Source organism: Myxocyprinus asiaticus, chromosome 10 (assembly GCF_019703515.2).
Source record: "Myxocyprinus asiaticus isolate MX2 ecotype Aquarium Trade chromosome 10, UBuf_Myxa_2, whole genome shotgun sequence".
In the NCBI taxonomy this organism is placed as follows: Eukaryota; Metazoa; Chordata; class Actinopteri; order Cypriniformes; family Catostomidae; genus Myxocyprinus; species Myxocyprinus asiaticus.
The window spans coordinates 4,857,303-4,879,074 of record NC_059353.1 but is presented as its reverse complement, the minus strand read 5'-3'; the positions used below and the strand labels follow the sequence as shown (position 1 = coordinate 4,879,074).

The 21,772-nt window shown below is 40.5% G+C and overlaps 1 protein-coding gene across 1 annotated transcript in view; it reads right to left on the bottom strand.

The window, feature by feature from the left end:
* The window catches only part of LOC127446825 (rap guanine nucleotide exchange factor 4-like), a 176,170-nt gene extending 154,682 nt beyond the window's left edge, over positions 1-21,488 (bottom strand). The window contains exon 1 of the mRNA XM_051708088.1: positions 20,912-21,488. Coding sequence (XP_051564048.1) covers positions 20,912-21,432 — 521 coding nt within the window. The 5' untranslated portion in view covers positions 21,433-21,488. The remainder of the gene's footprint in view (positions 1-20,911) is intronic.
* Positions 21,489-21,772: the final 284 nt, after the last annotated feature.

The window sequence follows — 21,772 nt, the reverse complement described above, 5'->3', positions numbered from 1 at the left end:
ACATTTTCTGCATACCATTCCATAAAAAATTAAAAATCTGAAGGTTGTTTGGGAACAATGTTTATTTTTGCAATTCCTTACAGTGGCACTAGGGGCACAGAAATTACACACATCAACTTTAAGGTTTACACGGCTCTCTAGTGGTCTGATATTTCTGAACCCATCTGGGAATTGTGAATCATCTTTCCTATTTCTCCTATCACTCTGTGGTTTCTACAAGTAAGCTAATAAAATATTTCAACTCAAAGCAATGTTTCATGTTCATTTATTAATTTATTTGGCAAGTAGTCTTGTAATTAGTGGGATAATGAGCAGTCAGACGTTATTTTTTGCAAAATAAACACAGAATTGAACAGAATTCTGATGCAAAATATACATAGTATATATACTGTATATATATATATATATATATATATATATATATATATATATATATATATATATATATGTATTAGGGATGGGCATTTTGGTCATTTTGTCTACTCGAGTACTCGGACTAATTACTCAAGGGGCAATTACATGTTCATAACTGTATATATAATAATATATCTGAAAATCATCTATGGCTGCTGCATTGCATCTTGTTGTTCCAGTGTATCATCTATTCATTATTATAGGCTATTATAAAAAAAAAAAAAAAAACATGTTACAAAATGTACATCAAAATATAATGCATCATATTTTGTCATTATGTGAAGATTCGCTGCCCAACTCAATGAAAGAATGTGCCCAATGCACATCTGTCTGTTCTTCCTTCAGGTTACCGTAGTAATCTTAGTAAGCACGCACCAGTTTTTTTAGTAACTGTCTAAACCGTCTATTTTCATATAACAGAACACACCATATTATCGCGTTTTTAATATGCGTGTTAAGTTGAAGTTCAGTTTTGAAGACGCTGCATTCTGTTCCATTTAGCTGCGCTCTGTCTAACTGTTTGAAACCCTTGCCTGCTGTATATGCGCTGCTTCAGCACATTGAGTTCACTGCCACAAGCCTGGTGTGTGTGTGTGTAATTGTGTGTGTGTGTGTGTGTGTGAGTGAGTGTGTCCGCGATGCTCAGTATTGTTGTTGCTGTGATGATTAATGAAGTGTTCCATTCAACTTGAAGAATCTGAATTTCCACCTTTCAACTGGGGAAAGTGCAACAGAATGACACTTTACATCGGACATCTAACTGGAAACTCGTGCGGAAATCTTCAAGTCTTCAAATCTTCGTTGAGATTCAGGTGTGTGTTACGTCACGTAGGGAAGGGAGGTTTACAGTGAATGACAAACATTCACTTTTATTAAATAATATCCATTAACGAGTCAAAGTTCTTTTTTTTTTTTTTTTTTTTTTTTTAATACACTCTTTTTATTGGTTTTCCCATTAGCAATACAGCATTAAAATACAATTACAGTCTTACAGTACCAAATATAAACATTAATCTTACAGCATAGAATAAATAATGAAAAATGAAAACATTCATATAGTTTGTACCATTACAATACACACATATGACAGGAATTCACCCCAATACTTTATAAATAAGTCTCGTCTTTTCTTCAAGTTAAACGTTATTTTTTCCATGGGCACATAAGAGAGTATTTCTTTTATCCATATACAAGTAGTGGGAGGATTAGAATCCTTCCATTTTAAAGTTATACTCTTAGAAAGCCATCATTAAGAATCTGAAATTAATGCCTGTCTGTTCCTTAAGAACTGTCATATCACCTAAAAGGAAGATCCGAGGCTCACAAGGGACATCAATATGGCAACACTGATAACAGTCTCCTTAATCCCTTTCCAGTATTCATCCAATTCCAGACATGCCTACAGCATATGTAGAAGGTTTCCTATTTCTATTTTACATCTGGGACAAAGCTCTGAGTAGCTACTTTTAAAAATATGCAGCCTCTCTGGGTATAATACACTCTATGTATAACATTAAATTGAATCAGCTTGTGGCGACTATTAAACGATAGGGTCTGGGCATTCTTACATATTGTTTCCCAGTGCTCGTTACTAAATGGGAGCTCGTTACTAAATCCATTTGGATTTAGCACCACAGATATCGTCAGTAGTTAATTGGGACAATCTTTTGTATGTGAATGAAACAAAACCTTTAAAATCTTTTTTTTTATCCCTCAGAATATCTTCTAGTGGAGTGAAAGGAATATTTAATGAGTGACCACCTTGCTTAGCGAGAATATAATGCAGAATTTGCAAAAACTTGAAGAAATACTTAGAGGGTATCAAAAATTTCAACTGTAGTTGGTTAAAAGATAAGAGTGTATCTCCTTCATAGAGCTCACCAAATGTTCAAATACCACCCTTGTACCATTGTTGGGTTATTCCATCCTTAAGAGCCTGTGGCAGTTCAGGATTATAATGAAAGGCCGAGGATCTAAACAACATCTGTTTGCAACCTATCTTCTTCCTAATATCTGCCCAGAGTTTACATGTTCCAGTGAACAGTGGGTTTGATGTTAATTGCTTTATAGGTTTTATAGAGAGAAATGGAATCGCAGCAAGATCTATTCCTTGGACGTGTGCTGATTCTATTTGTCGCCAAGCAGGGGGAGAGATTTGGTTTATTTGCCAAAACCAAACAATTCTTAATTGGGCTGCACAATAAAAAAAAATAAAAAAATCAGGTAGTTGTTGATTATAGAGCATCTTGATGCTGTTTAGAAATTTAGGTCCAAACTTCATTTTCTGCAGGACCGAAAAGAGGTAGGACCATTCAACTCGATCAAAAGCCTTCTCTGCATCCAGAGAGATGGCTATCACAAGATATTCCACCTGAGAGGCAGAGAATATAATATTCAGAAATCTTCGTACATTATCATATAGTGAATGATTCTGAATAAAGCCAATCTGGTCCGTATGTACCAAATGCAGAATCAATTTTTCTAACCTTCGTGCAATAATTTTAGCAAATATTTTATAGTCTGAATTAAGTAATGAAATCGGACTATAAGAGCCACACAGATTGGGGTCTTTACCCGGTTTAGGGAGAAGTGCTATCATAGCTTGCTCCAGAGTGCCAGGCAGCTGTTGCTGTTCTATAGCGTGAATATACATATTTTTTAGTGGGTCAATCAGTTTAGCTAGAAAGGCTTTAAAGAAATCCATAGAGAATCCGTCCACACCAGGCAACTTGCCAGCAGAAAGGCAGGAGACAGCCTCCTGTATTTCAATCTCAGAGATGTCTCTCTCTAGGTCTTCCCTATCCTCATCAGAGAGTGTTGGTATCTCTAATCTATTAAAAAAAATCCTGTGTCTTTGCCATATCAGTGCCTTGAGACGTATATAATGACTTGTAAAATTGCATAAATTCTTGGTTAATAAGTTCTGTATTTTTGATAACAGTGTTATCTGATCGTCGGATTGTATTAATTGATTGTATTAACTTTTCCTTATGGATCTGTCAAGCCAGTAGTTTCCCTATTTTGTCCCCATATTCATAATACCATTGTTTAGATCTAAGGACAACATACTCAGCCTCCCTAGTACAGAGCATATCATACTCTAGTTGTACTGAGCATAGCTTCTGGAAAGCATTGTCTCCTCCACCCAGAGAGCACTGCCTCTCCAGTTTTTTAATATCCTTAGAAAGTGAGTCTAATTGTCTTTGGTATTTCGTCTTTTTACTAGCTGAGTAGGCAATAATTAACCACCTCCCATATTGCTGCTGGAGAAGCTGAGCCAGCATTGAAGGTCATAAAGTTATCAATATTAATATCCAGCAACTTCACGCATTCAGAGTCATTAAGGAGAGCATTACTGAATCTCCATCGCCTTGTACTGGGTTTAACCTTAGGTGAGGCAATTGTAAGGACTAATGGGGAATGATCAGATAGAGTTCACGGGAGATATTCACATGAATCAACTAGGTATTCTTGTCGTTTATGTAGAAGGAAAATATAGATTCTCGAAAAACTATTATGGGGTTGAGAATAAAATGAAAACTCCTGCTGAGTCCCATGTAAATCCTTCCATATATCAATCATATCCAACTCCGCTATCATATGTTTCACCACTTTTGCCGATGCAGTCAAAGTAAAAGGTTTCATAGATGATCTGCTGGATCCATCACCAGATTAAAATCACCCCCCATAATTGTGCAAGGTAATGGTAACTTAAAATGTAAATTGTGAAAGAATTAAGGGATATCCTGATTGGGGGCATAAATATTCACTATTGTGGCTGTCTAAGAGGCAATACGTCCCTTTAGGATAATACAAATTATCAATTAAACAAATTATCCTTTTCCATCCATTCTAGATTAAAGGGAACCCTTCTGTTTATCAAAATAGCAACCCCTCTTGAGTGAGAATAATAAGACAAAAAGAAAACTTGTCCAGGCCATTGGCATGATAATTTGCAGTGATCTACCTCAATCAAATGGGTTTCCTGCAATAACACAATATATATATATATATATATAATACTTTCTTCCTCTTTAAAGTGTTATTAATACCATTTACATTCCAGGATAGACATTTATACATTTCCAAGTTTTTAACATGTTAATATTTAAACATATTAAGAATCTTTAGATAAACAGCAAATAAGGCACCCCCCTTCCCAATGAACATACCTGACTTAAGTAACTCACGTAACGTTGCATACATTATAAAGTGTGCACCTTCAAGCTGAGCAACCCCCAGTCAGTAGAAACAGCAATGCAAACTACACCATCCAGAAGTCAAACGTGGAAAGTGATACAAACATAGTGAACAGTTCTGGCACATTCCATCCGAGTAAACAAATAAAGTATTACAAATCAAGTGACATTACCTACAGTTTCTCGTTAACCCACTGAAGACAGAAGGGACGGATGATGAGATTTCAAGTATGCTTCAGCTGTATCCTTTAAGCCGAAATATCTTGAGCCTTCAGGGAGGTCAATCCGTAGTGTTGCCGGGTATACCATACTGTACAAAATTTTGTGGTCCCGAAGTTGTTTCCTGAGGGAAGTGAAGGCTTGCTTCTTTTTATAAAGGGCTATAGACATGTCCCGGAAGATCATGATCTTGGAGTTACCGTAAGTGAGATCTTTTTTCTCCCGTGCAGTCTCGATTATAGTGACAGTGTCTCTATAACGGAGCAACTTGATCACTATAGCCCAGGGTTTATCAAGCTCTGAAGACCGACTGCGAAGCGTACGATGAGCTCACTCAATTTCAAAAGGGCATTCTTGGTCCAGGCCGAGGATTTTAGGAAGCCATTCTTCTACAAAAGAGATCACGTTTCTCCCCTCCACCCCCTCAGGAAAGCCGACAAGACATAGATTATTCCTTCTAGAATGGTTGTCGAGATCATCAATCTTGTCTCTCAGGGTGTTTATTTCATTTTCTGTGCATTTTTTGACCTCTGTGACATCTTCACGAACATCCGTGATGGCTCTTTCAAAATCGTCTTGGCATGATACAAGTTCTGTCAGTTTTTGTCTTGTTTCCTGGAGATCATTGTGTATTTTGTCCACAGAATCTCGTATTTCACACAGATGGCCATCTATCATGTCTTGTAAATTCGAGAAGCCTCTTTCCATCTCCTCTTGAAACCACGTGGTGGGTGATGCAGTGCTAATCGTTAAAGCTAGCACTGAGGCTTCTTCATTTGAGGTTTCTTTTTTTGTGTAATTACACTCTCTTTTGATATCATAACGATAGCATTGCAGCGTCATATATCAGTTTGGTTGCTATGAGACATCTCTGACAATCAATGTACCACTCAAAATCACAACGTAATCAATCTCAAAATTAAAAATAAGCTCCCTTGATACGTTTGTGTTTAGTTGTCAGGTAAGTGTCACTGGATTTCAAAGTGAAAGTGAAGTGAAAAGTCACATCATGCATGATCACCATCGATCATTGTTTTCATGATCGATCATTGCTGCCACATGTGCTTGTGCCCATCCCTAATATACTTGTAGAAGTATCAACAATAAGGAAGTGGGAAGCGGGGTGGCAGTCCAAGTAAATCAAGCTTTAATGGTTTCCCAGTCTAACAAACAGTCTTTGGCTTTTCAGCTTCACAGCAGTGCATTTACTCTTCAGCTTCCCAACTAGGTATCTACTCTAGCTTTAGTCATAAGAAGCAACATAAACTCGTAAATAATTTAGGTTAACAGCTTTGCAGCGTTTAGCTTCACGATCTAGCAGGTCTGTGTGACTGGGACTCTCTCTATCTCACTGGTGTTCTCAGCGGCCTTTTCAAGCCCATCTCTGTCGTCACTGTAATGAGAAACAGGTGTTACGCATCATTAATCACCAGGTGATGGCCCTAACTGCTTCCTCTCTCCCCAGTGACAGACACAGGACCTCGTCCCGCTCCACATATCCCCACCGCCCGACTCAGGCCCGGGCAACATCCGGCCTTCTAACTCCCCCCCATTCCTGGAGAGGAAATCAGCCACAACCATCTGTGGCCCCGGCCTGTGGACCACCTTAAATTTGAAGGGCTGAAGTGCCAAGTACCAATGAGTGATCCGTGCATTGGTATCCTTCATGCGGTGGAGCCACTGGAGCGGGGCGTGATCCGAGTGGAGGACGAAGGCCCGCCCCAGCAGGTAGTAGCGGAGGGTTAGGACCACCCACTTGATGGCAAGACACTCTTTCTCGATGGTGCTGTACTTAGTCTCTCTCAAAGAGAGCTTACAACTAATGTACAGCACGGGGCGCTCCACACCCTCCACCTCCTGCAAGAGCATGGCCCCCAACCCCCTCTCTGATGTATCTGTCTGTAAAATAAAGGGGAGAGAGAAGTTAGGAGCATGTAAAAGTGGCCCACCACAGAGTGCAGTTTTCACTCTCATGAATGCCTGTTGGCACACCTCTGTCCACTGGACTGGATCTGGTGCCCCCTTTTTAGTGAGATCAGTCAAGGGGCTGGTGACATCAGAAAAATTAGGAACAAACCTTCTGTAATAGCCAGCCAGCCCCATGAACTGTCTCACCTCCTTTTTGGACTTGGGACATGGGTAGACCGCTATCGCTGTGGTCTAATCAATTTGGGAACATACCTGCCTATGACCCAAGTGGAATCCCAGATACCGTACATTCACCTACCCAATTGCGCACTTTTTCGGGTTTGCCATGAGCCCCCCCCCCCACCTCAGCAACCTCAGGACGGCTCTCAGATGCTGCATATGCCTCTACCAATCATTATATAATGATATCATCTAAGTAGGCAGCAGCATACGCAGCGTGTGGCTGGAGGATTTATCAATGAGGCACTGGAATGTGGTGGGAGCCCCGAACAAACCGAACGGAAGAGTGACGAATTGGTGTAATCCGAACGGTGTGGAAAAGGCCATTTTTTCTTGGGATAATGGAGTTAAGGGGATCTGCCAATATCCCTTAGTTAAATCCAGTGTCAAATAAAATTGAGCCGCACCCAATCAATCGAACAGTTCGTCAATTCGGGCATTGACAATTTTAGACATTGCGCTGAATTTCCGGTAATCAACACAGAACCGGACTGACCCGTCACTCTTAGATACAAGAACAACCGGGCTCGCCCAATCGCTGTGCGATTCTTCTATTACCCCCATCTCGAGCATTGCCACTAATTCATCCCGAATCACCTTTTTCTTGTGTTCGTGTACGCGGTATGGTCGACTACGCACTACCACTCCCGGTGGGGTCTCAATATGGTGATGTATGAGGTCCCATGCTGCTTCAAACATTCCACTATCATCCCCATCCCAAAGAAACCAAAAATCACAGGACTTAATGACTACAGACCTGTCGCCCTGACGTCTGTGGTCATGAAGTCAATTGAGAGACTGGTGTTGGCCCACCTGAAGGACATCACTGGACCCTTTCTATATCCCCTTCAATTTGCTTATCGAGCAAACAGGTCTGTGGATGATGCAGTCAACATGGGATTGCATCATATCCTGCAATAACTGGACAGACCAGGGACATATGCAAGGATCCTTTTTGTGGACTTCAGTTCGGCTTTCAACACCATCATCCCAGCTATTCTCCGGACTAAATTACACCAACTCTCTGATCCCACATATATCTGTCAGTGGATTACCAGCTTTCTGACAGACAGGCAGCAGCTTGTGAGACAGGGGAAATTCACTTCCAGCACCTGTACAATCAGCACTGGTTCCCCCCAGGGATGTGTGCTCTCCCCACTACTCTTCTCCCTCTACACCAATGACTGCATTGCCAAGGACCCCTCTGTCAAGCTCCTGAAGTTTGCAGACGACACCACTGTCATCGGCCTCATCCGAGATGACAATGAGTCTGCATACAGAAGGGAGGTTAAACAGCTGGCTGTCTGGTGCAGTCAAAACAACCTTGAGCTGAACACGCTCAAAATGGTAGAAATGATTGTGGACTTTAGGAGGAACCCACCAACACTGTCCCCTCTCACCATTCTAAACAGCACTGTGGCAGCAGTGGAGTCATTCAGGTTCCTGGGCACTACCATCTCACAGGACCTGAAGTGGGAGACCCACATTGACTCCATTGCGAAAAAGGCCCATCAGTGGTTGTACTTCCTTTGCCAGTTGAGGAAGTTCAACCTGCCACAGGCACTGCTGATACAGTTCTACTCAGCAGTCATTGAGTCTGTCCTCTGCACTTCAGTAACTGTCTGGTTTGGTTCAGCTACGAAATCAGACATCAGAAGACTACAAAGGACAGTTCGGACTGCTGAGAGGATTATTGGTTGCCCCCTGCCCTCCCTTCAAGAACTATACACTTCCAGAGTGAGGAAAAAGGCTGGAAAATCACTCTGGATTCCACTCACCCTGCCCACTACCTTTTTGAACTGTTGCCTTCTGGCCGACACTTCAGAGCTCTGAGCACCAGAACCGTCAGGCACAGGAACAGTTTTTCCCCCAGACTATCCATCTCATGAACAGTTAAAATTGCCCCTTTGAGCAATAATTAATGTGCAATACACAGCTTAGTCTTTTTATATTATCCAACACATCCTACCTCTTCTGCCATTACATTCCCTTGCACTGTACATAACTGATTTGTATTTAGATTTGCATTACGAATGTGTATGTATGTATGTATATGTATGTATATATATTCATATATATGTATATGTGTATATGTATGTATATGTATGCGTGTATGTGTATGTGTATGTGTGTGTATGTATGTGTGTATATGTATGTATATGTATGTGTGTATGTATGTATATATATATATATATATATATATATATATATATATATATGTGTGTGTGTGTGTGTGTGTGTGTGTGTGTGTATATATGTATATGTGTATGTGTATGAGTATATGTATGTATATGTGTATGTATGTGTGTGTGTGTGTGTATATATATATATATATATATATCTATTGTGTATTCTATATATATATACTTTTTTCTTTTCAATATTTATCTATTTTTTATTCAATTTTAATTATTTTTTAAAAGTCTTGTTGCTGTTTTTGTATTGTTGTGTACTGGAAGCTCCTGTCACCAAGACAAATTCCTTGTATGTGTAAGCATATTTGGCAATAAAGCTCATTCTGATTCTGATTCTGATTCTGATAATCGAGATCCCTGACTCGCCGTGTAACCTCAAAGGGTCCTTGCCACTTGGTGAGTAATTTCGAGCTCAATGTGGGGAGTAATACAAGTACTTTGTCTGCCGGTGCAAATTCCCATAGCTGGGCACCCCTATTATACAGCCGGCTTTGTGTCTCTTGAGCTTGGGGCAAATTCTATTGTGACAAACGACCCAGTGTGTGTAGCTTTGCTCAAAGACCAAGGACGTACTGAATTTCATTTTTGCTCTGGGAAGGTCCTTCCTCCCACACCTCCCGTATGACATCAAGGACCCCGCGGGGCCGGCGTCCATACAGGAGCTCGAAGGGGGAAACCCCGTGGAGGCTTGCAGGACCTCCCTGACTGCAAATAATAGGGGGTCCAGCCATTTGTCCCAATTTCTAGTGTCCTCGTGTACAAACTTACGAAACATGTTTTTTAGGGTGTGATTAAATCGTTCCACCAGCCCGTCAGTTTGTGGGTGATAAATGGTGGTGTGAATTGATTTAATCCCCAGCAATTCATAAAGTTTGCGTAGTGTTCGTGACATAAACATTGTGCCTTGGTCGGTGAGGATTTCTTTCGGAATCGCCACCCAGGATTGAAGAGTGCCTCCACAACACTGCGTGCTGAGATGTTGCGTAAAGGCACTGCTTCCGGATATCGCGTTGCATAATCCACGAGGACTAATACAAACCGATACCTGCGTGCTGACCATTCTAATGGCCCGACAAGGTCCATACCAATTCTTTCGAAGGGGATCTCGATTAACGGTAATGGGCGCAATGGAGCTCTTGTGGTGGCCGGTGGATTCACCAGCTGACATTCACGGCATACCGCACACCATCTGCATACATCCCTGTGAATGCCCGGCCAATAAAAGCAGGCCATTAAATGATGTAGTGTTCTTTCTTGCCCTAAGTGACCCGCCATAGGATTGTGGTGAGCCGCCTGGAAAAGTGTTTCCCGATGGCTCCTCGGGACTAATAACTGGGTTGTATTTTCATGGGTTTGAGTGTCCTGTGTCACTTGATACAACGGTCCCTAATAATTGAAAAATACGGATATGTGAGGGCGACATCAGGCTGGAGCTGCTGGCCATCGATTACTCTCACTTGGTCAAAGGCATGCCTAAGGTTTTCGTCACGCGACTGCTCTAGAGGGAAGTTCTCCTCCGGGAATTCCCTAAGGACAGGAATGTCGGAGGATTCCCCCTCGCGTCATTCTGATGCTGAGCAGACGCGGACGGCCCCGGCTCCGCCTCCCCAGCCATCGCGTCACACATCACACACTGTGTAGTCACTACCAGGTATTTGTGATCATCCCCATGCACACACCTCACCATCACCTTGTGTTTTGTACCCAAAGCCCGTGCTGAACCAAGCCATGGTGGATCGAGGTTTGATTACAACCCGAATCCACCAGGGCTTGGTATGTACGCCCCTTCATTTTTACCGGTATCCTGAATGTCCCTGCTCGACTGGGGGTAGACTGTGAGTGTCGGGAACCCGAATCCATGTCTCCACCTCCATCACTGGACCAGGCTTCCCGGCTGCACTAGTGGCGGCGGACACATTAACCTGGGAAGGACGACAGAGAGGGGTAGGGGAGATGGCTGGTGCATAGTGCAGCCCGCAAAGGCGGGGCGCCGGCTTGGGTGGACCCACTCCCCATTTCCGGGGAGCGGGTGTAGGGTGAGAAGGAGGAGAGGGAGGGGCAAGAGGGAGTGAGAGAGAGAGAGAGAACTGGACTGCGGCTCACCGGCTTCCGGGTAGGCCGCCATGTGGGCTTCGGCCAGCTGGACGGCATCACCCACTGACATGGGGCGATGGCACTGGACCCATTCCGCTGTTCCTCAGGGCAGGGGAACGGTTAGCTGCTCCAGCACCATCAGGTTAATAAGATCCTCCATGCCTCGCCCTTCCTTGGCCAGCACCCAACTGCGGCAGGCATCGCGGAGCTGTTGGGCAAATGCAAATGGGCAGCCGGCATGGCTCAAGGTGAGGGAGCAGAATCGCTGACGGTGTTGTTCGGGGCTACGGCCAACCCGTTGCAGGACAGCGGTCTTCATCTTGATGTAGTCCAGGCGGTCCTCAGCTGGAAGTTGGCGGTTTCCGACTGCTCAAAGAAACACAGGTACGCCTCCGGCTCGTCCTGGGGGCCCATCTCTGGGAGCAACAGCTGTGGCTTCATCGCTGCTTCCGGAGCCGCGGTGGAGGAACCGCCTGGAGCTAACCAGCTCCGCAAGGCCTGCCAATCCTCGGCTTGGGCTTGGAAGAACTCCTGGAGGTGTCGTCCTTGCATGAGGAGGGCTTGGTGGTGAGACTCCTGGATGCTGGCCAGGGCACAGATGACTTTGTCCAGCGGTGAGGGGACCATGGCAACCAGTCTTCTTCCTTATTCCTGGGTTTTGGCACCAGTGTAGAAGTATCAACAATAAGGAAGTGGGAAGCGGGGTGACAACCAAGTAAATCAAGCTTTAATGGTTTCCCAGTCTAACAAACAGTCTTTGGCTTTTCAGCTTCACAGCAAGGTATCTGCTCTTGCTTTAGTCATAAGAGGCAACATAAACTCGTTAATAATTTAGGTTAACAGCTTTGCAGTGTTTAGCTTCACGATCTAGCAGATCTGGGTGTCTGGGACTCTCTCTGTCTCACTGGTGTTCTCAGCGGCCTTTTCAATCCCATCTCTGTTATCACTGTAATGAGAAACAGGTGTTATGCATCATTAATCACCAGGTGATGGCCCTTACCGCTTCCTCTCTCCCCAGTGACAGACACATCACCACGTCCTGCTCCACAATACTGTATATACAGTACTGTACAAAAGTCTTGGGCACATGAGATTTTTCACAAAAACATTTGTCTTATGATGTTTATTTATACTTATCTTCAGCTTTAGTGTGTCAATAAGAAATATACATTTTAGACTCCCACAGAGCCCCCCACTGAACATTGAGTCAGTCTGGATTTACAGTCAGAAAAAGTCACACGAGAGTCTCATTCACTGTTAGGTTTAGGGTTAGATTTAAAGGTAAGGTTAAGGTCAGGGTTGGTTTAGGGGTAGGTGTATGATTTCTGTGGGACTGCAAAAAAAAAAAACACAATAAATCAGGAATGCAAACTCATGAGCGATGAAAAAGCTGAGGAAGTCATAGCAGGTGTTCCTGCTTAAAGTAGCTTAACCCTTTCAAGTGATTTTAATAAGGAACATTTAGAAAATTTATACGAACAATCTGGGTAAATTAGCTTCAGAAAAGGTGACTTTAGCTGAAAGGCGAGTAGTTTGCATCCCTAATAAATACAGTGTGTGAAAGTTGCATGCGACTCTCACGAGACTTTGGGCCACCCGGGGTTACCTTCTAGACAAAGCCCACCCAAAGGAGTCCAAATGGGCAGGGCAGCTGGTCTGTACATATGAGTGAACACAGCTGATTGTTCAAAGTAGTCTCTCCCCTTTGTGTTTTCAGCGGTAGCGGGAAAAGACCTGGTATTTTCGTACTGGCTGGACAGAATTATCTAGTTTTGTCATGTATTGTACTGTTATTATGAATTGTTTTATTATTTCTTCTTAAGTAAGCAGTAATTCAACTTGCATTACTGTATAGCACTGTATAGCCTGTTATAAAAATGAAGATTGAACAGATGGTAACTTAAGATCAAGAAGAGTACAGGTGAGTGTACCGTGAAGCGGTACATAGACTTTATTCACAGTAGCGCCATGATTGAATTTTGATGGGAATGAAAATGAGGTTGTCGCTGTGTTCGAATTTTCATACTTCCCAATTATATAGTATGCCAAACACAGTATACCAATGGAGTAGTATGTTTGAATCCTCATTATTCATAAAACAGTAAGCGAGAAATACCCAGATGACCTACTATTTTCAGCGAGATTCTGAAGTGTGATCCCATAACCTCTCTGGAATTGAGGAGACATTACATTAAAACGCTGTATTTAAAAGAACTGTATTTGGATGTCTCTTCTCAATTATATAGTATTTAACAAGTGTGTGTGTATGTATATATATATATATATATATATATATATATATATATATATATATATATATATATACACACACACACTGGTGGCCAAAAGTTTGGAATAATGTACAGATTTTGCTGTTTCGGAAGGAAATTGGTACTTCAAGTCACCAAAGTGGCATTCAACTGATCACAAAGTATAGTCATTACTGATGTAAAAAACAGCACCACCACTATTTGAAAAAAGTCATTTTTGATCAAATCTAGACAGGCCCCATTTCCAGCAGCCATCACTCCAACACCTTATCCTTGAGTAATCATGCTAAATTGCTAATTTGGTACTAGAAAAATTTTGCCATTATATTAAACACAGTTGAAAGCTATTTGGTTCATTAAATGAAGCTTAACATTGTCTTTGTGTTTGTTTTTGAGTTGCCACAGTATGCAATAGACTGGCATGTCTTAAGGTCAATATTAGGTCATAAATGGCAAAAAAGAAACAGCTTTCTCTAGAAACTCATCAGTCAATCATTGTTTTGAGGAATGAAGGCTATACAATGCTTGAAACTGCCAAAAAACTGAAGAATTCAAACAAAGGTGTACACTCCAGTCTTCAAAGACAAAGGACAACTGGCTCTAACAAGGACAGAAAGAGATGTGGAAGGCCAGATGTACAACTAAACAAGAGGATAATTACATCAGAGTCTCTATTTTGAGAAAGAGACACCTCACATGTCCTCAGCTGACAGCTTCATTGAATTCTACCCGCTCAACACCAGTTTCATGTACAACAGTAAAGAGCAGACTCAGTGGTGCAGGCCTTATGGGAAGAATTGCAAAGAAAAAGCCACTTTTGAAACAGAAAAACAAAAAGAAAAGGTTAGAGTGGGCATATATATATATATATATATATATCTCCTTTTATACCTGTATGTCAGGGGGAGTGGCATGCAAATTCCACTTGCCAATTCCCATTAGCCTTTTTTCAAAGATCAGAGGTGTTCGGGGCTCCCAAGGGCGACCCCAAGTGTCACTACGTCGACACAACGTCTCGTTCCCTCCATCAGGGAACGGAGGTTATGAAAGTAATCAGGACGTTATCTTTAAGAATGTGTGTTCATAATGTAATACATTTCTCATACAATAACCTATTACGTTATGCGGAAAAACATTATCACATTATGAGCTCAAGATTTTATTGCGTTTTGAGAAAATTATTACATTATGAAAATGTTATTACATCAATATTGTAATACTTATTACATTTTGTGCAATCATTACGAGTTGCTTTAGTCCAGTGCTGGGCAGATTACTTGTTAATTTTAATCAGGTACCGATTACAAATTACATGACAAAAAAATTCAGCAACATAATCTCATAGATTACATTTTGGGGTAATCTAATATAATTTTTTTGGATTCCTTTTGGATTACTTTTGACCTAATTCTATTTTATTTGATGTCACATGCATTTGAGCAGGATAATCATTTTAACATAAAAGTACATAGAGGAAGAAAATGTATACTATTCTTTATTACTGACAAAAAGAGCCTCACAAAAAAAGCTCCTTATGACATTTTTAAAAAGTACATTCAACTTTACATAAATAAATCTAACAGTAATGACAGTGCATGGCCAAAGTTTATAAATCATAACACTGAGACATCAAGTTCATTTTAAGTGCATAAAACAATAGCTGCATTACGAACATTAATGACCATAAAATCAGCATGAAACGATTATAAAATGAATGAAAATTAATGACCATAAAATCAACAGCAACAATGTTGCCTAGGTCAAAGCTTTCATCTAAAAACACAGAAACATTTTTAACTCTTACTGCTTACCTATTCCAAAGCTGAGGTGCAAGATATTATCTTTTGAACTGCAAGAATGTTCTAACAGAGCAGAATATTTTAAAACAGCAGAGTTCCACAGATTCACACAAGGAACAGTTGTGTCAGTTTTATGTAAAGTTTCATGCAGTGGACTCCACTGCATCAGCAGCAACAGTAGAGCAGTGGGCTTTGTTCCATATTACTGCACATTTTGCAGTTGATCTATTGTGTACCCTGCAGGCATGACCCTTAGAGATGGCATCCACTAGATCCTTTGAAGCAATTAAGTTCAATGTGTGAGCTGCACACTATTGGTGAGCTAGTAAGAAATAATAATAGATTTTTAAAACATATATAATTCATTTTAAGTGTGTAAAACAATAGAAACATTACAAGAACAAACAGTAATGAACCTGAAATCAACAACAATAACTTTGCTGGGTCTAAGATAACAGCTCAAAACTCTGATACAATTACATACTTTTAATCATTATGAAAAATGTTATGATGTTGCCTTGTTAATATGTAATCATGTAATCTATATAAAAGTAACTGTAGTCCGATTATGAGTATTTTAAAATGTAATTTAATCAAATTACAAGTACTTGATTTTTGTAATCTGATTACATAACCCAGATTACATGTAATCCGTCACTACCCAGCACTGCTTAAATGCCTTTGCACACCAAACGTGAATGTTCGGCGCGATTTCTCACCGCAATCAACATTTCTCACCTGGAGCGAACATTTGCGCAGAATCGCACAGCAACAAAGCAAACCTTTTTTCTATGGTGAGTGTGTCGATTTCTTTTTTCTTCGACTGATGAACAAATGCCCTGACCAATACTATATAAGCGTTAGATCATGTGCCAGAAGCCGTTGCAGTTACCAGAACCAAAGCAACAGGTGGCACTAAAGCACAGAAAACTGTTTTGACCACCAACATTAAACTGTGAAGTTACTTGAGAAACAAACCCTGAACCAGCAGTGAAGATGTTTATTTCATCTGCATCAAATGCCTTAAAAACTGGAAAAAAAATGTAAAAAAAAAATTCTCATATGGGTTCATTGCTGCATCACTGCTTTGTATCCCCTTTAAAAATGATCTGATTTTATGTGAATTGTCTTCATAGATTATTTCATATTGCTGCATTGTTTGGCCTTTGCATTTAATCTTACGTGAGTTCTCTTATATCTTTAATATAAAATATATCGTGGCATATTTGCCTCTGTATCACTTTTTTAATAAACAACATATTCTTCCCCAAATATTAATCATATTAATACTATTGCTGTGACTTGCCTCTGTGTGCCTTTGAATACCAAAAACACAATCGTTATTGCTGTGCTATTTATAATAATCGGTACCAGTATTAAAAGTATCTAATAATGGGTCAGACTGAAGATGGGTTTTGTTGGGTGAGATCGCCAGCTTGCTCATTGGGGGTCTAAATGCAATTATTATTTACTTATTTTTTCTAAGGCACAATTTACAATAATTATATATATATATATATATATATATATATATATATATATATATATATATATATATATATATATATATATATCAAACAGCACAATTATGACTCTCAGACATTACAGATATTATAGCTTTTTCTGTTAAAGCTGCTTTGAAAAGCACTATACAAATAAAAATGACTTGGCGTATTGCTTGCACTCTTGGAGCGTTTAAATTTCATCACTTTTAATTAGTAGCATGCAGGGTTTTGAGCAAATATAACACAAGAATGTACATGGCAATATGATACAGTCAAACATTTGTTTTAAACATTTGTTTGAACAGTCATTATGAGCATTACACAGTGATTTTAAACAAATGCACTTAACAGTAGCATGTAATTAATATTTTTCCAAACCATTTTTTACTCTCAATTCTTTCTAATCACCCCTTAGACTGTGTCTACATGATAATACTGTCAGTCAATTTGTCCAGCAGGTAAACTGAAATAGTTTATGAAGAGTCTGGAAAGTTTTCTTCCTCATTGAGCAAATCAACAACACACTCGTCATTGCTGCTTCAGCTGTTAGAAAGATGCGTTGTATTTTTGCGATCTGCTCGCTAGAGAATCGTTTGCTTTTCTTGTTTGTTTTGCAAACTTGTCAAGTGGTTAGTTATTCTTCTCACCCGGTGATGGGCGGAGGGCAGACCAGCTCAAAGGTGCGTTTAGCCATCTACCATACCGGGGTAAAATTGCTTGTCATGTAGCAGCACCATTTGTAAAGGTGTGAATGTGCTAACGGCGAACATTCGTTTCGCTTGCTATGGGAAAGGGCCATTTGTCTGTGATTCACCTCTCATAATCGTGTCGTGTTTGGTGTGAAAAGGCCTGCAAAGATGAAAGAAAATGATCTGCAAAAATGTAATGAGTACATTTCAAGTTTGAATAAAATTGTAAGGAGTAAAGAATAATTTGTTCTCCAGAAATGTAATTAAGTAAAAGTATGAGTATTCAGTTTAAATTACATTCGAGTAAAGTACAAATCCCCAAAAATAATAATGTATTTTTACTCAATTACTTTACACCCCTGCATATGAGTATACTTTCCCAGGACCCAGATGATTGCCATTTTTGGCTGTTATTAATGTAACTATTATTAATATTTTATATTTAGCACTTTAAGGTGCTAAGGAATGTAATACATGAATATAACACAACTGCTGGCGCAGCCATTTCCTAATATGATAACCGGTAAATTGTATTAACAGAATGAGGGCACACCTATTACAAATGTTAACACCCCCACTTGCTCTCATACCGTACAATACTATATACCATTATAATAATGGTATATCTTGTGTTGGATTTACATACCAAACATGAAACTCTGGAATTTCTCTAATTTAAACTTTGTCACTGGTTTAGTCATGACATCAGCCACCATTTCTTCAGTGGGACAATACTCAATTGTCACTTTGCCATCGAGTGCTGATCGAATGAAATTATATCTTATATCAACATGTTTACATCTTTGACGACACACTGGGTTCTTTGATAGAGCAATGGCACCTTGGTTATCCTCAAAGATTTGTACTGGCACATAAAGACAGTCACTTTCCATGTCGTTCAACAACTGTACAAGATACATGCTTTCCTGTGTGGTTGCAGCCAGTGCCATATACTCTGCTTCACATGTAGACAAAGCAACTGTGGACTATTTCTTTGACTTCCAGGAAATCAGAGGACCATTTTGAGTAAGACTCTGCCTGTCATTTAGATCTGACGCCCAATCAGCATCCCTATATGATACAAGTTTAAGTTTTCCATCACTTTTCCTGTAACATAGTTTATGAACAATTGTACCTTTTAAGTACCTCATCACATGTTTAACTGTAGACCAGTGTTGTTCATTTGGTTCAGACAAGTATTGAGATAGTTTGCTGACAACCCAACTTAGATCAGGTCTAGTACATGTCATCAGATAGATCAAACTACCTACAGCCTCACGGTACATTTTAGGATCAACAGGATCACCATCACTGTTGTAATCTAGCTTTTGCTCACATGGTGTCGACCTGGGTTTACAGTCTGACATATTGAATCTCTCTAGTACCTTTGAAATGTACCTTTTCTGATTCATTTTTACGACTGCTTCATTTTGATGGAAATCAATTCCTAGGAAATATTTGAGTTTTCCCAGATCTTTCATTTTGAGTCTTGCCGTCAGCATCTTTTTCACGTAATTCAGTAAATCATTGTTACTGGCAGCTATAATCAGATCATCAACCCAGATTATTACTATCACTCTCTCTTTTTCAGTTTGTTTACACACAGTGATTAGCTGAATTCTGAACAAAATCATTCTCACTGAGGTAGTCATGTAACATTTTGTTCCAGTTTCTACCTGACTGTTTTAAACCATACAGTGACTTGTTCAGTTTACAGACTAGTTTTCCACCTATGTCTGACCTCACTTCAAATCCTTCTGGCTGTTCCATGTAAATCTCACAGTCAATTGGAGCATGTAAATAGGCAGTTTTTACATCCATCTGGTGGAGATCAAGATCATATTGTGCCGCCATTTGCATCAAGGCTCATACTGAAGTGATATTTGCTGTTGGGGAGAAAGTCTCTTTGTAATCTACACCCATCACTTGGCTATAGCCTTTTGCTACATATCTGGCCTTGTATGTCTTGGTCATATATGCATTATTTTTGACAGCACAGACCCATCTACCCCCCACTGCATGTTTACCCTCTGGTAGCATAGTTAGGGTAAATGTGTCATTTTCCCAAAGGGAGTCCATTTCTTCTTTCATGGCCTTAGCCCACATCTGTGACTCACTTGAACTCATAGCTTCCTTGAATATTTGTGGTACGTCACACACTTTGTAACAGTAGTCAACATTGGTTAGAATCTGCTCATCACATTCAACATCAGAAACATAATCAATCAAATACTGGGGAGCTCTCCTATTTCTCTTAGGGTAACATGTACTGTGATCACCTCCCTCTGTCTGGACACTACCCTGATTCCTAGTCTTAGTTTGAGGTTCATGAGTCTTTTCTGGGGTCCGATCAGTCACATTCTCTTTTGACTGGGAGGATACATATCTTTCCACATGAAAATCATCATCTGGCATTGAAATGTCAGTCTGGTGTTCGGTAACACACTTTGTGACAAATCTCACAAGCCTGTGCTTGAGAACTTTCCCTGTGTCTTGATAATAGACCAGGTATGCAGGGCTGTTTTTGTCATACCCTACAAAGATTAATTTTTCACATCGTGCATTCAATTTATTTTTGTCATGTTCGTCTGCATAACATACTGAACCAAACACCCTCATTTTAGAAAGATCAGGTTTTCTCCCTGTCAGTGCATAGTACGGGGTTTGCTGTATTCTACCATTGTAGCACCTGTTGCGAATTACTGCAGCAGTCATTACAGCATAGGTCCACAACATCTTAGATAGATTGTTCTCTAGCATACATCTTGCCATTTCAAACAGGGTTCTCCAATTTCTCTCAGCAGTCCCATTTTGATGGGGTGAATATGGTGCTGAGGATTCATGTCTAATACAATTCTTGCTTAGTAGTGACTAAAACTCTTTTGCCATAAATTCCGTGCCGTTATCTGATCTAACACACTTTATGGTCCCATAAGGGGCTGTATCAGCGATGAACTTTTCAGTAGCTTTTACAGTGTCACTCTTAGCTTTTAGAAAGTACACAAACACTGCACCTGAGTAGTCATCAGTAAATGCCAAAGCATACTTGAAACCATCTTTAGCCTCAGGGTCAATAGGACCAGCTAGATCCGTGAGCACTAGTTCAAGTGCAGTCTTAGCTCGTGTATCAGGTTCTCTGTTTCTACTCTGAACAAATTTACCTTGTGTGCAAATTTCACAGTTTAGGTTAGATTTATCAATCTTACCCTTGATTTTCCCTCAACTACATCCTGCAATTTGGAAACATCTTCATAATTACAGTGACTGAGGATTTCCTGCCAGGTTTGAATGTCATAACATCTGTTACAACTATCATTGTCTTCATTGACAGTGTTCAGATAGTACAGTCTATTGTACTCTTGTATGTTAAACTTAGTACCGTTCTTGTGAATGAGTTCGTCCTGTCCTTGTTGAAAGTTGATCGAAGCTCCATTTGTCCTGATGTCCCTCGCTGTCAATCAAGCACACCTCCGCATCACCTCTTCTCAGCGCCACTCCACTTGCTCTGGCCCCGTCTGCAAACTCAATGTAGTGTTTCTCCAGCTGGAATTTGTCGTCAAACTTTTTGAATTGTCCAATGTCCGTAATAATGTGCGATGTCGCACCCGTGTCAACCATCAGTCCCTTTCGTTGTACTCTGTAGAACTGTAGGACACTGAACGTGTGTTCGTCATTGTCCTCTTTATCAGTGGCTTGTTTAACATTGTCTCTCTTTTTGCGTCTGCAATTTTCACCTTTGTGCGTTGAGCTTTTGCAGTAACTACACCACAGTCTTTTGCGATTTTTGTTCGGGCAAGCATGGGCTTTATGCCCCTTTTGACCGCAGTTATAGCACGTAATGTCCGAGTCTGCGAGTCGTTCTCTCCCCCACCGTTCCGGGGCTGAGGCACTCGCTATCATCACGTTTTCTTTACTTTCAAAACTCCTCAACTTGGGTTTGAACGCTGCAAACGTTATGTTTACATCACTTTGTGTGATATGGATGGCAAACGGTTTAAATGAGTCTGGCAAACCTTTCAAAATCATCGCGATTAACAGTCCATCACTGAGACTCTCTTCGGCATTTCTCAGTGCTGTGATTGCGGTTTCTGCTCGAATAATATAATCCGAGACGCTCTCATTTGCCATTTTTGCAGCGACGTTAACTCTGTGTACAGGCTAATTATTCGCGGTTTTCCTTTACCAGCATAATAGCCCCTCAAAATCTGTAGAGCTTTCCTACCGTCATCCGCTGCATCTC